At 42.7% G+C, this 12,284-nt stretch overlaps 1 protein-coding gene across 1 annotated transcript in view; it reads left to right on the top strand.

The window, feature by feature from the left end:
• Positions 1 to 9,245, top strand: part of LOC141139255 (cytochrome P450 2G1-like) — a 143,252-nt gene extending 134,007 nt beyond the window's left edge. The window contains exons 9-10 of the mRNA XM_073625212.1: positions 8,633 to 8,774; positions 8,870 to 9,245. Coding sequence (XP_073481313.1) covers positions 8,633 to 8,774; positions 8,870 to 9,060 — 333 coding nt within the window. The 3' untranslated portion in view covers positions 9,061 to 9,245. The remainder of the gene's footprint in view (positions 1 to 8,632; positions 8,775 to 8,869) is intronic.
• Positions 9,246 to 12,284: the final 3,039 nt, after the last annotated feature.

Genomic DNA, 12,284 nt, shown 5'->3' with positions numbered 1-12,284 from the left:
ACCAGATGGCTTGCACATGAGGGTCCTTAAGTAATTGCCAGACCATTGTTCCTAATTTTTACGAACAGTCTACTGACTGGAATGGTACCAGCTGATTGGAGAAAAGCCAATGTAGCACCAATATTTAAAAAAGGGCCAAGATAAATCCCTGGGAATTACAGACCAGTTAGCCTAACATCAATCGTATGCAAGCTCTTAGAGGCGATGATAAGGGACTATATAAAAGATTTTAGTAATGACAAGGGCATCATTAGCAGTAATCAGCATGGATTCATGAATAATCATTCTTGTCAAACCAATCTATTAACCTTCTATGAGGAGGTGAGCTGCCATCTAGATAAAGGAAGGCCCGTAGACGTGGTGTATCTGGATTTTGCAAAAGCATTTGATACAGTTCCCCATAAACATTTACTGTGCAAAGTAAGGTCCATTGGCATGAACCATAGGGTGAGTACATGGATTGAAAACTGGCTACAGGGGTGATTTCACAGGGTAGTAATAAATGGGTAGTACTCTGAATGGTCAGGGGTGGAAAATGGGGTCCCCCAGGATTCTGTCCTAGGACCAATCCTTTTTAATTTATTCATAAAGGACCTGGAGGATGGGATAAACAGTTCAATCTCTGTATTTGCGGACGATACTGAGCTAAGCAGGGCAATAACTTCTCCGCAGGATGTGGAAACCTTGCAAGAAGATCTGAACAAATTAATGTGGTGGGCAACTACATGGCAAATGAGATTTAAAGTAGAAAAATTTAAAATAATGCATTTGGGTGGCAAAAATATGAATGTAATCTACTCATGAGGGGGAGAACCTCTGGGGGGAATTTAGGATGGAAAAGGACCTGGGGGTCCTAGTAGATGATAGGCTCGGCAATGGCATGCAATGCCAAGCTGCTGCAAGCAAAGCAAACAGAATATTGGCATGCATAAAAAGGGGATTAACCCCAGAGATAAAACAATAATTCTCTTACTCTGCAAAACTCTGGTCCAGCTGCACCTGGATTATGCTATCCAGTTCTGGGCACCAGTCCTCAGGAAGGATGTGCTGGAACTGGAGAGAGTCCAGAGAAGGGCAACAAAGCTAATAAAGGGACTGGAGGACATCAGTTATGAGGAAAGGTTACAAGCACTGAACTTGTCCTCTCTGGAGAAGAGACGCTTCAGAGGGGATATGATTTCAATGTACAAATACCGTACTGGTGACCCCACAATAGGGATAAAACTTTTCCGTGTAAGGGAATTTAACAAGACACGCGGCCATTCACTAAAATTAGAAGAAAGGCGATTTCACCTTAAACTAGAGGATTCTTTACTGTATGAGCGGTAAGGATGTGGAATTCCCTACCACAGGCAGTGGTTTCAGCGGAAAGCATTGATAATTAAAAAAAAGGATTAGATAAGCACCTCAACATACAGGAATATACAATATAATACTGACATAAAATCACACACATAGGTTGGACTTGATGGACTTGTGTCTTTTTTTCAATATCGCCTAGTATGTAACTGGATAACTATGTATATGTCCTTGAAAAAATGTAAAAAGTATTTGGGTATGCAAATTATTCATAGCGTTACAGTCCAGTTAACAAATAACAACACAGCTAAATATAGTCTGTGCATCTACACATCAATGACATAGAAAGGGTTAACAGGCTTATCATGCTGAAACTAGTTGGCAAGATATATAAGGACAGACCATAGGGAACTTTAAATGGCTTAGTCAGCATTTCTGCAAGTCAGCCTGTCTCTGTGCCAGATATGGATACAGAATGTTCTAGTAAACTATTAACTTTTAAACAATTTGACCTTATTTTAAAAAGTATACATTAACCTGCCTATCACCCAGTGGAAATGTACTGTATATCTGACTAGGAGAGAGGGGACATTAAAGTGTATATAAACCCAAGAATGAAAATGAAACTGCAGCTTACCAGTTTGTAAGAGGAGCCAGATGTTTGGTACCCAATTGGAGTAAATGTACATGCAGGTCAAGGAATGCAGCACAATGTATTAACTCAAAGTTCCACCAAGGTGGCAACAGGACCTGAATATCAAGACTGAACCCAGTATGGCAGTACCTTACAGGAGAATTCATAGAACACAGTGCCAATACCGTAGAAGAAATGTTAGCAAGTTTATGATACCCAACAGCATCTGACAAAGAAGGTGGCCAGTAAGAGGTGTGGCAACAAGGGCTTCCAAGAGGCAAAAAAAGGAGGTCCAAGGCAGCAACTCAGGTGTAAGGTCCCTAATCTGTCCCTTCTCTACCTTTCCTCAAACCTCTATTTTTGTAAGCCACACTGTCCCACACCAGCGGGTTCCTGTCCCTGACCTAATCATTTCACAAATGCGCACCAACTGCAGTGAGACAGTGCTATTAATTAGCTATTAATTAGCACTGCCCTCACTAAAGATAGCCACAGAGGTCATACAGCGCAGCTGCATACATTCAGATGGCTGCTCCCCTGATGACACCCAGAAGGCCTCAGAGAAACAAGAGACCCTCTTCTCCTCCATCCTCTCTGCATAGCGACTGTTGTAACTGCTCCTGGTACCTCCAGCAGTGAGGGGGTGGAGACAGGGGGAGGGGGGCAATTACAAGCACCAATCTACCTCTATGGCTTTCCATGAAGCAGCTGATAGCCGCTTCTCCTTCTCCTCTTACCACTCCCACGGCTTTTAGCTGCTTCATGGAAAGCCATAGCGAGAGATTGGTACTTGTAATTGCTCCCCCTGCAGTGGTCACCCCGACTGCCCATCAGATTTCCCTTGCTCTCTGGGCCCCCCTGTGTGCTCACCAGGCCCCCCTCACCCCCCCCCCCCGCAGTGATGCCAGCCTCCCTCCTCTCTTCTCCCACTGACTGCTGCCGGGGATATGTCAGGATGGAGAGCAGAGATGGGGCCAGTAGATATGCCATTTATCTGGCCCTTCTTTGTCTGAATGAACAGATTCCATGATTGGTACTGATCACTGACTTTGTTCATGCATAAGTGAAGCATAGTAAACAGAGTTTACTATGCTTCAATTTATGAATGTACAGAGCCTCTGTCTCCTGTTGAAAAAAAAACAAAAACATAAAATTGTCACTGCCAGCCCCTCTATTAGACTATGTAAGTTGTTTTAAAAAAACAAGCATTATAAATACCGATTCTGAGCTGTCTTCGGGCCGGTCACGTGACTCGCGGCCGCTTTACAGCTACAAGACAGAGCTTCTGCGGGAGGAGACGAGCGGCCACGTGATCTCCCCAGCTGACATCAGAGGGAGATCACGGCCCCTCCCGCAGAAGCAATCCATCGGAGCTGTAAAGCAGCCGCGAGTCATGCAACAGGCCTGAAGACAGCCCAAAATCAGCATTTACAAGCCTCATTTTTTAAAACAACTTACATAGTGTGCTATGCCAGCCTCTAATAGAGGGGCTGGCACTGACTTATAAAAATGGGTTAACAAATATTTTAATTAGCTAGTGCGAAATGAGAAAATGTGTTCATGATAAAAACAAGTGGAATAAAGTCTTATATCTGGTGTCCCTGATAGGTTGACACTAATAGGGTTTTCTACATTTGACCCAGGGCCCTCATTCTCTGATAGGGCCCCAGGTGGCCCTAGTCTACTACAGTTAAAGTGGTTGTAAACCCTAGAAAAAAACAAAACAAAACAAAAAAAAACCTGCAAGACAAAGGTATAATGAGCTAGGATACATAGCATCCTAGCTCATTATGAATTACTTATCTGAGATCGAAGCCCCTGCAGCCGTCCTTGTACCTCGCTCCGGTGGCCGACATCGCTCCCGGAGCTACTTCTGGGTATCGCGGGCTCCGATGCTATGATTGGCCAGAGCCGCGATGACCTCACTCCCGCGCAAGCGCATGGAAGCCGCCGGTAATGGCACAGTCTAACTGGAGCAATGGCACGTACGTGTCGTTGCTTCAGTGCGCATGTGCCAATGACGTTGGCACATGCAAATACAGGGAATATCCCCTAAACCATGTAGGTTTAGGACAGTGGTTCTCAACTCCTGTCCTCAGGACCCACCAACAGGCCAGGTTTGCAAGATAGCTGAAATACATCACAGGTGATATCACTTGCTGCTCAGTGATTGCAGTATTCTAGTCTGCATCTCCCCAAAGTAATACTTAAAATCTGGCCTGTTGGTGGGTCCCGAGGACTGGAGTTGAGAACCACTGGTTTAGGAGATATCCAGTGTAGCTACAGGTAAGCCTAATTATAAGCTTAACTGTAGCAAAAAGTGGTATAAAGAAAAAATAGTTGCCAACATCCCTCTCATAGCGCAGTTGATCTTGAAATCTCTGAAATGATGGTTTTGCTTAAGTAGCTTAACCATCTGTAGCAAACTAGTCCACCTTTTCCCAGGAACAGCGAACATACATGCTAATGATAGAAGATGTTACTTTGCTGCAGTATACTTCCCAACCAGAAAAACAAATAATGACAAGTAACTCAGAGGTGGTGGAACTGATAATGCCAAGTATCTCAAAGGTGGTGTGACAGATGATGCCAAGAATCATAGATGTGATGGGTAAGATAATGATATATGTTGGCGAGTATTTTTTTTTTTTTTACAGTTAAATAATGCTAAGTATTTAGTTGGTGTGGGACAGTGGATGACTAATGATGCTAAGTATATCATATGTAGTGCTATTCCTGAAGGAACCACTGAAAGTTTGCCCAGGTTCTTTTCCCAGTGGATTGCCCCGCAGCCAAGCACACATTCACAGTCACTCTTTGGCTCAATATCAAGTCCAGGGGTGTTCTTTTTGTTTTTATTTTTGGAGAAACTTGGATAGGGTTGAGGGATTTGAGTGTGATACTCCAAAAACAGAACTATGTTCAGGTTGAGGACAGTAAGCTTCTTTCTTTAAAGCTAAAGCAGAAGCCCTTGCATATACATAAGCAAACCGTGGACTTGTAGTAGAAGCAGTCAAATGCAGGCGTCTTTCTTTAGAGCACCAAGGGCAGAGCCCCTTCACAAAGAACTGGATAGTCTGAGCTCTTCAGGACATCAGCCGATGTCCCCTTTGGTCAAACACACACAGCTGACACACCAGCACAAGAGGGGTGACAGCAGCCCAAAAGTCTCTAAGATTTTTCAAGCAGTCTGTACTCACAAAATGTCCAAGGAAAGTTGGTTGCCTTCTTCAAAAATCCATGCAACACCCTTCTCCAGTGATACCAGAATAAATCTTCAGCAGACAGCCCCTCAGTCAGCTCTCTGTAGCTTCAGCATCCAGGCCCTCAGGTTTCTTATCTGAGTCCTCCCAAACAGCAAGCACATGGCCCTCCAGGCTGGACTGATCCTCAGCATGAAAAGACCCAGAAACCCAGTCTCTCAGCATATTTATACACTTTCCCAGCAGCCTTCAAGGCCCTGGGATTGGCCAGGGCTGCATAAATATTCATACTGAACACCAAGCACGTGGCAGCATTGCCTTGTACCATGGCAAGCCCTCCAGGCTGGACCTTCCCTCTGCAGGCAAAGACCCAGAAGCTCTGTGTCTCAGACTATTTTTGCAGACTCTCAGCATCCTTCTGGGCCATCCTCCCTGGGATTGGCCAGAGCTATATAAATATTTATGCTGCTATTGGCATTGCTCCACACCTATGATTCAGAGAGTTATCAAACTCTCTGGAAACCAGAATAAACATGCAAACCAACAGCCGCAGAAACACTGAGCATACCTAACTAATCACATGCAGCTGCACTGATTATAGTGAGCATATATATATAGTATGGTGAACCACACAGGGAAATAAATATATAACCCTTAATAAAGTGTTGCCAACATCCCGGATTGTATTACAAAAAGAGTAAGGACCCTAAAAGGGAAACCTTTGTACCGGGACTTTGCAGGCGAACAAAACAATTAAGTATATGAGTAAAAACCTATTTATTAAATGAAAATGCTAAAAAGGCATAACAACATGAAAATACAGACATAGATTTGTGCAAAATACTTATACAAAGTATAACAAATTCTTTTTCATGATGTATTTCTTTACACTTTTGAATACACGTTTCTCCATGAGCCTGACATGTTTCAGGACAGGTGTCCCTTCTTCAGAGGCATATTAAGGAGAGAAAGTTTTTTACAGGTGTATTCTGAAAAACAGGTTAGATCAATTTAGACATAGAAAAATTCAAAACAGGAATTCATTCACACCATGAGAGCTGAGTGTGTCCAGTATACATACCAATATCCAATATTTTCAAAGGTGTATGAAAAAGAGGAGGACTCTCAATATAGAGAGATGAAGAAATAGATGTAAGTATATAACCGCCAATTAGCAAATGGCAAATGTGGCGGCTTCGCAAAGGCCCCCAAAGAAAGAGGATGAGCCCAGCCAGATCCACAATGGAGCCCTAAGGGGATCATTTTGAAATAATTAATTAATACATTTTATCTCTGAAAAAAATAACAGAGAATGAATCACATGAGGTTATATACATTGTATAGAAAAAAGGGAGAGAGAGACTGTTTGTTCACCAATCTAACTATGAATATAAAAATTGCATTTTTATATTCCATAATGGAATATTATCTATTGTGTGTTCGCTTAAAGGCGAAAACATAGAAAATATATAAGTGTATTAATAAAGCCTTTCTATGAGAATATAAATAAAAAAGGGAAAGGAATAAATCATCCTATAATCTACATATCATAGAAACATTGTTTTATATATACACACAGGAAGCAACAAAGTTGCCTGTGTGTAAAACAACAATAAATCTGGAACAAGGAAACAAATTATCTCTAGACTCCATAGCGAATGAAAATAAAAAGATGCATGACTTTTTTTACTTACTTTTTTAGTTTGGAAACTTTCAAACGCAAATGCAAAGATGTGATTGCTGATGGCGTGTGTAATTGACTGGGCAGAGAGCCGATTGCGGACTTTTAAAAGACCGCTGGCACCTGCGCAGTGTGGTTGGTTTGATAAGTGTCAGCAGTGTAGGATAGACTGTGTCCTCGCGAATGACGCACAGGCGCAGTACAATCCACTTGAGCAATACTGACCGAAGACAGAACGGAAGCCCCGAAAGGACTGCATCCTCGCGTAGGACGCGGTGACGTCAAAACGAGGAGACAGGCGGGGGCAGGGCTACAAAACTGGAATGAGGGAAGGGAAAAAACAGAGAGAATGTGAAAACGTGTGATTGGCCACCTCGGACACGCCCAGCATCTCCAAGGCAACCACTCACACGGAACATCTCAAACAAAACAAAACAAACGAAAAACCTATCTACAAAAGGGAGGCCGACTGGGGACATGAACCAGGAACATCCAGGGTAGGGTCCCCAGGGACAGGTCTGCACAGCGCCTGCCCAGCACTGAAAGCACTGGGGGAGCGTCATGCAGAGAAGGCCCACATTTGCCATTTGCTAATTGGCGGTTATATAATTACATCTATTTCTTCATCTCTCTCTATTGAGAGTCCTCCTCTTTTTCATACATCTTTGAAAATATTGGATATTGGTATGTATACTGGACACACTCAGCTCTCATGGTGTGAATGAATTCCTGTTTTGAATTTTTCTATGTCTAAATTGATCTAACCTGTTTTTCAGAATACACCTGTAAAAAACTTTCTCTCCTCAATATGCCTCTGAAGAAGGGACACCTGTCCTGAAATGTGTCAGGCTCATGGAGAAACATGTATTCAAAAGTGTAAAGAAATACATCATGAAAAAGAATTTGTTATACTTTGTATAAGTATTTTGCACAAATCTATGTCTGTAGTTTCATGTTTTTAGCATTTTCAATTAACAAATAGGTTTTTACTCATATACTTAATTGTTTTGTTCGCCTGCAAAGTCCCACAGTACCGGGGGGTACAAAGGTTTCCCTTTTAGGGTCCCTTACTCTTTTTGATTATAGTGAGCACAACTAATTTTACCTAGCACAGCAATTTCAGCCACACTGGTTACAGTGATACAAGCTAAATTTACCTAGCAAAAGAAATGCAGCTCCACTAAACACAGTTAGCCAGCACTAATCTAACCAATCCTAGCCCCTATCTAGAAGGGTGCTACACATAGGTGGAAGGACAAAGGAGGAGAAATGGTTCTCACAGGGGCTGGGACAGATGATGACGAATGATCTATATGAGAATTAAATGTGTGTTTTTTACATGAACTCTTACTGAAAAATGCTTAATTCAGCAAAAATCTAGATGCTGTATGAGTCTTTTGCAGATCAACTCATCATTAGAGGAGGGATCCGACTGGTTAACTCTTGGACATTCCTAAATAATGGAACTCAACAGCCTGTGCTCAGCTCTTTGGCTAAAATCAAGCAAGCTAAACTTGTGTGGTGACTGACTCAGCACAGCACTGCACTATGCCCGCTGCACAGTGCCTCCTAGACACTTTTTTTGGGGGAACCCTAAGCTACGTTAGTAATACCAATGAAGGGATCTAAAAAAATACAAATATACTAAAATTCCCAACTAAAAGTTGTTTATCGCACTATAAGATGCAATGAGTTTGTTTCCAAGGCCTACACACAGATCTAATGCTGGGCTCTATATGTGAAAATTATTTACTGAGTAGGATCTTCGTAAAAAATGCTTGTGCCATAAATGTCTTCCTTGTCACTATGTTACAGGGGACCACCGTATTTCCTCTCCTTTGTTCTGCTCTATCAGACCCAGAGTACTGGAAGTCGCCCTATGACTTTAATCCAGAGAATTTCCTGGATGAAAATGGAAAGTTCCGTCCACAGGAAGCTCTGATCCCTTTCTCCACAGGTAAGAAACAGAGAGAGAAAAAAAATCAGTGGTTTCTTCTGCCTTGTAATGTGGCCATGTGATATCTTCTATCTGCTGCTCTCTGGTTGTTCCAGGAAAGAGGATCTGCCCAGGGGAAGGTTTGGCCCGGATGGAGATCTTCCTATTCCTCACTTCTCTGCTCCAAAAATTGTCCTTCCAACTTGCAAACCCCACAGACACGATCAACCTGGAGGTGCTTCTACGTACCTTCCATAAACAGGGGTTCGCTTATAATCTGAGAGCCATTCCCAGAACAAAAAAATGAATGAACATATAAGACGAAGACTGGAAGACCTACTCCAAAGAAAAAGGAAAATACCGCTCTTTCCAGCTCTTAATAATGATCACTTGATTCTGTAGGTTCTTACATACTGTACTTAACTGAGACTCCCATTTCCTCATTAATTTCCTCATTATCATATTCCCAAATAAATTTTTTTCTCTCTAGAAGTCTTATAACTTTCTTCTGATAGGGAAGGGAAAGGGATCACCGCTAAAAAACAACTGACGCGTTTCACACTTAACAGTGCTTAGCTATGACTAAGCACTGTTAAGTGTGAAACGCGTCAGTTTGTTTGTCCCATTTTTTGCTATGGCTTGTATCTGTTGGACTTTTTACAAATGAGCGCTATATTCCAGAACTTCCTTTATGCCTCATGTAACTTTCTTCTGATACCACTTTTTGCTTACTTTGTTTATGCCGGATACTACAACTTGAGTGTTGGTGGTGATAGGTCAAATTAAGTCTGATCATTGCTGTTATGTCAACTGCCTGACCTTGCACACTATTTCCTAACAGTGGCAAAATTCATAGTTCTGTTGTTAAGATGAATGTAGGAGTTGGGGCACAATATGTGAGCTCAGGAAGTTGAGAAGACAGAAAAAAAATAGATTTCAAGTAACCACTAATACTTAAAGCGGAGTTCCACCCAAAAATGGAACTTCCACTTTAAGTGATGGTGACCCCCTGACATGCCACATTTGGCTTGTCATTTTTTTGAGAGGGGAGCATGAAAAGGTTAAGAGCTTCAATCGAGCTCAAGATCATCTGCTGCTGTCTCTAATTGGAAAGTGTGGATATGCATGCATATAAAAGTAAACACTCTGAGACACGCTCAGCACCGTTACTTCTTACACTTCTGATTTATTCAAGGCGGTGCTAATGTTTTATACACAAAAATACGTCATTGCTATGTTAGTCTAATAGGTACATCTCGTTGGTTAAGATAGAAAAGAAGATGGAGAATCTTCATAATGAGGTTTGGCTGTCCTTGGTTTTATCTTCAGTTCCGCGTTCTTCTGATGTGTGGGATGTAGGGTGTACCCGCCATCTTGAGAAAATATAGGAACAGAGCAAACCTGTATACTTATATAATGAGTAAGGAGAAAAATATGTATACACATAAGGAAATAGACATTTTCAGATTATTATTATTATCTACATCACATTCCTTCACAGTCCCCCCTAAAATGGCTATTTTCTCTTTTCTGTCCCTAATACTAAAGGTCCTACTTCGCCTGGCCCATTCTCCTCAGCAACTCTTTTAGGCTGTATATAGAGTTTTTTTGATTGAAAAATGTATACTTTATTTTGCAAGAAAATATACAAAAAAACAAATACTTAAACAGGGTACATCCAATCTGTACTGCGACGCAGCACTTAAATACACTACATAACAATACATCGCCAAGCATACCAATAAATTACATTCATCCTGCGGTATGATGCCTAATGTGTTGTGCAGAGTAATAATACCCCGAAACATCACATCATGCATGACGCCGCATTACACTGAAAGCATTACTTCAAACACATGTCACAATAGTCAGGTCATACAGTCTAATAACATTCAAATGTGCAACGGGTGTGTTGGGGGGGGTGGAGAAGGTGGGGTAGGGGAGGGAGAAAAGAGTTCACAGGCCCGAAGCTTTATTTGAACTGCCAAAGGATACACGGGGGAGAGGGGGGGGGATGGGGAAATCTTCAGACCTCCTCTTCCTCCTTGAAGTCCATCAAGTGATAGTCTCTGAGCAGACTGTGAACCAGTCTGTGACAGTCCTCGATGGACATCCTCTCCCACTGGTGGACGAGGCTCTTTCTGGCGCACCACAAAGCGTCCTTAAAGCAACACAGCACCCGCCAGGCACCGTCAATGTCCTCCTGTGAATGAGTTCCACAGAAGAGTCCGTTCAACACACCAAAGTGTGTGATAGCAGTCTGTGGCACAAAGTCTTTGAGTTCAGGTTCCAAGGCCCACAACAGGTCCTGTGCAAAGGGGCACTCCCAGAAAACATGCAGAGCAGTTTCCCCTTGGATAATGCAAAAGGGGCAGTGCCTGTATCTGCACAGGTTTCTGGCATGCATGAATGTCCTGAGTGGCAGCCCCCCTTGGATTGCCATGCCTGTTGGTGAGCCTCTTTGAAGAAACGTTCCTCCAGACCACTTTACAAGTGGCTGAAGGGAGGCCTGGAACAGTCTCAACAATGTCCGATGCTCTGATCAACTTGTGGATAGTTTTTGGCTTCCACAAGTCTGGCTTCACTCCATGTAGCCCCAGCTCCTTAATAAACTTGAAGGTGTCCAAGTAATACCAAGGGGTGTCCCAGTTGTAGGGGATGGAGCTGTCCCATTTGTCCCATCCAAGGGTGTATATAGAGTTAGGCAGCAACTTGTTCACTACCCTCCTCAATACAGCTGGAGAGGTGCAGTCATGCGCTATCTATCCCTATAACCCTATAGGATTGTGAGGTTATGGACAGGGAGTGACTGTAGAGGAGTGAAGGGTTTGTCATCTTCCATCATAAGGAGGTCCTCTTCTTCTTGGTGGAGAAATGTAGGTGTGCTATTGTCTACAGCCTTGCTCATTAACTTTTTACGAAAGGTAGAATACAGCATACAATCAGGGCTAAAAGAAACAGGATTATTAATACTGTTACCCCTATCTGGGCGAGCACCTTCTGCCACTCACTCATCCAGCTAAAGTATTGATCCCACGGGTCTGTGATACCTGAGTTCTTCTTCAACTCCAATGACAGATCTTCTGATTTCTTTATAGCTAAAGTAACCTTACCATTTGGGCCAGTATTATCAGGAATGTAGGTGCAGCAGGTTCCCGTTTTTTCCTATGATTTTACAAACACCTCCTTTCCCAGCTAACACCAAGGCCATCCGGTTCTGGAATGTCATATAGGAAGTGGGGGCTTAACTGGTCAGCAATTCCCTGGAGGGCGTCTTTAGTGTAATTTACGCATCTCTGTTGGTTATAGTATATGTAGTTAATCCAATCTACATTCTTGTTGACAGTTATTATGGGGATCAAAGACTCAAAACCAGCTTTTACCTGGTCCCTGGCTTTAAATTCATCAGGGACCCCCCTTGGAACCCCTATGGCATCTATGTACACACGAGGGTCAAAGCTTCCGGAGAGAACTGCTCACTTCCTCCTCTGACTGTGTGCTGGGTCAATGTATGTATCAGGGGTATCATCG

Source organism: Aquarana catesbeiana, linkage group LG04 (assembly GCF_042186555.1).
Source record: "Aquarana catesbeiana isolate 2022-GZ linkage group LG04, ASM4218655v1, whole genome shotgun sequence".
Lineage (NCBI taxonomy): Eukaryota > Metazoa > Chordata > Amphibia > Anura > Ranidae > Aquarana > Aquarana catesbeiana.
Note: the sequence above shows the minus strand (reverse complement) of the source record. Positions and strands in the feature narration are given on the sequence as shown.